This window comes from Phanerochaete carnosa, assembly GCF_000300595.1.
Source record: "Phanerochaete carnosa HHB-10118-sp unplaced genomic scaffold PHACAscaffold_7, whole genome shotgun sequence".
Taxonomy (NCBI): Eukaryota; Fungi; Basidiomycota; class Agaricomycetes; order Polyporales; family Phanerochaetaceae; genus Phanerochaete; species Phanerochaete carnosa.
Window position 1 is genome coordinate 786,310 of NW_006767634.1, and position 2,761 is coordinate 789,070.

At 55.2% G+C, this 2,761-nt stretch overlaps 1 protein-coding gene across 1 annotated transcript; it reads left to right on the forward strand.

The window, feature by feature from the left end:
- Positions 1-2,761, forward strand: PHACADRAFT_210864 (uncharacterized protein). The gene is made up of 5 exons (XM_007397797.1): positions 1-387; positions 450-612; positions 664-741; positions 798-1,324; positions 1,382-2,761. The coding sequence occupies exons 1-5, from the start codon at positions 175-177 to the stop codon at positions 2,477-2,479; spliced, it is 2,079 nt and encodes a 692-aa protein (XP_007397859.1). The 5' UTR covers positions 1-174; the 3' UTR covers positions 2,480-2,761.

Below are 2,761 nucleotides of genomic sequence, written 5' to 3' on the forward strand. Positions count from 1 at the left end.
CCGGTCATTGACCGTGACTGGGATGACTCGGTCATTGACTGCCCAACACTGCTTTGTAGTCCACGCGCGCTACTTTTGTCGGTCACTATAAATCGGACGCAATATAAACAGAGCCAAATAGAGCGAGTCGAGCGGCTCAACGAACTCGAACCGCGATGTTTGCTTGCAACCATCATGGCCATCCTCAAGGTCACTTGGGCAGTCGTCTACGATGATCCCTCTACACACGCACACAGTTACAGCTATTTGGGTTGTCTTACACCCAAAGTAGACTCAACACAGGAGCTCGGTACCATTGTTGAGAGAGTTTTCGCCAACCGAGCGCTCGCGTTCAAAGACCCCTTGGCAGGCCACGGCGAAGGGGATTTCATCATCGAGTTCTACGAGGTATAGTCTCATGGAGGTGTCGTCTTATGTCACACCACTTACCGTATCTCCTCTGCCCGCAGCTACCCAAGTGGCCTTGCGAGCGCGACTCTCCGATAGGCAAAATCAAAGAGGCATTTGCAAATACCGTCACCATCGAATACCTCGAGTTCTCATGTATCACATTACCCGATACGGATTCGTACGACGAGGTCGAGAAGCATGACAGTCTCATGGTAGTTCTTTGTGTGTACTACTATCTTGTTTGCTTGTTCACATTTACAATCATTTACCTAGCACCTGCTCCAAGTCCGCGATCTTCCAGGCGTGCTCTAGACACTGTGCTGGAAGAGGGTTCGGCAACACACCACATAGGTCAGCAGTATATTTTCTTTCAGGGCAGTGGCTGTTGTTCCAACACAAATGCCTAGTCCGCGAGAATATCGCTGCCGCGGCCCAGAAACGCAAGTCGCCGTCGACAGGTGCGAAACCCCAAGAAATGCTGAAAACTCAGGACACCAAGAGGCCGGATTATGTCTACAAGTCCCGACCGCTGGAGTTGTCCGGTCCCCCGACCCAAGTCTACCACCCAGCGTTCGCTACCTTCTTGCGTATGATGCGCGACCCGCAGCAAGTCTCCCACGAGGAATGTGGCTGGGCCCTGGAATATATAGACAAGTCTTCGAGGTATTACGCGACAGAGGACGATCGCAAGAGGGAGATGGTCACCATGACTACCGCTGTGCATTCGCGAATCCTTGATACCCTTGAATTTAGCCTCGCGCCGTCGAGAAAATTCAGACCTGACGGCGTCATCCAAACCTCCAGACGGCCTCCCGGTCTCAAGATGTCGCCCGTGCTGTGTATCCACGAGATCAAGAACGAGATTGGCGAGGGCGGCAGCGACCCCTTTGCTCAAGCCGAATGCTGCTACGTAGCAATTTATTGCTCGGACGAGGTCGGTGTGAGAAATGTACACATTCCCCGATGCTCGCCTGACATACCTTCTGTTTAGATACATCCCGTCCGCGAAATTTCTCCCTGTCCTTGCTTCCTGATTGGGACGGCCGGCACCAGCATCACGGTAGGCGGCGCTGTGTTTGCGGACGGGATCATCGTGCAGCAGCTCTCCACTATCTCCACCATCCCTGGCCCTGCGGAGCCGGGGGAGTCGCCGTTGGGCCACGCGATTTATCGTGTTGCTAAGTTTCTCCGCGCACTGAAGGCGTCTCTCAAGGAACTGGAAGAATACTACGATCATCTCACAGTCCCTTCCCCAACTGTACCCCCAACTGTACCTTCATCTGTGGCCTCATCTGTGGCCTCATCTGCGGCTCCGTCTGCGATCTCGACGGGCATGTCTCAACTCGGGCGCTCTTCGCACACACCTGCATCTCGAAGATCTCGATCTAGTACCAAGGTGTCTTCCCCTACTAAGGCTAGGACACCGGCGCCCGGAACACAACAGCTTCCTTACGTCGGACCTCACTTCACCAAGTTCACCAAGCTCACCAAGTCGGGTGAGATTGAAGTGACGCTCGAGTATACCGGCCGGTTGGGGCAAGAGGAGTTTTCGAAGGCGGTGTTCACAGCGCTCGCTCACACAGGCACCGGCACCGGCGCCGCTGCCAAAGTCGTGGTCAAGTTCGCGCACGCTTACTCGTGCCGTGGCCACAAACTGCTCGCCGACCACAAGCTGGCACCGGAGCTGTGGTTCTGCGAAAAGGTAGAGAGCGTCGACATGTATGTCGTCGTGATGGACTTCGTTCCCAGTCGCACCATTGGCCCGCTGTCGGACGCCGACTGCGAGTGCCTCCGCGATGCGATGAAGATCCTTCACGGCGAGAAGCTCGTGTTCGGAGACCTCCGCAGACCGAACATCCTGCAGTGTCGAGGCGGCGGGACGATGCTCATCGATTTTGACTGGTGCGGCGAGTCCGGCAAGGCGCGGTACCCGCTCGATATCCTGATAGACGACACCATGCCGTGGCACGAGGGCGTGGAGCGCGGCGGCTTGATTACTAAAGAGCACGACAATCATCTCCTCAACAATCTTGCTGGCGAGCTTGGACTGCGCAGTGCGGCGCCTGCATCTGGTGGCGAGCATGTTTGAAGCCGCTATTCTTGTACGTTGAGTTAGTAGTGTTCCGTTAATGCCAACCTTTGATGCATGTATATCACCAATATGTTTGCGAAGAGTGCTCGCGGTCGAAACTCGAGCGCCCGGCGCGTTCTTTGTGCGTTCGTGCCCTCCTGTACTGTCGACCTGCCGCGAGTTACGCCGTGCTGGCTCGCTGTAAGTGCGTAGTGTTTGCCTTCAAGTTGAGTTTAAATTTGACTTGTGATGTTGCCCCTACCTCGTTCACCGTTGTCCCTCCTATCCTCTCTCCGACAT

Excerpts from the sequence above, each read along its gene's own strand:
- PHACADRAFT_210864 (XM_007397797.1), top strand. The coding sequence starts at position 175 with ATGGCCATCCTCAAGGTCACTTGGGCAGTCGTCTACGATGATCCCTCT. Across the intron at positions 613-663 it reads CAGTCTCATGGTAGTTCTTT|CACCTGCTCCAAGTCCGCGA; the intron begins GTGTGTACTACT and ends TCATTTACCTAG. Across the intron at positions 742-797 it reads TTCGGCAACACACCACATAG|TCCGCGAGAATATCGCTGCC; the intron begins GTCAGCAGTATA and ends ACAAATGCCTAG.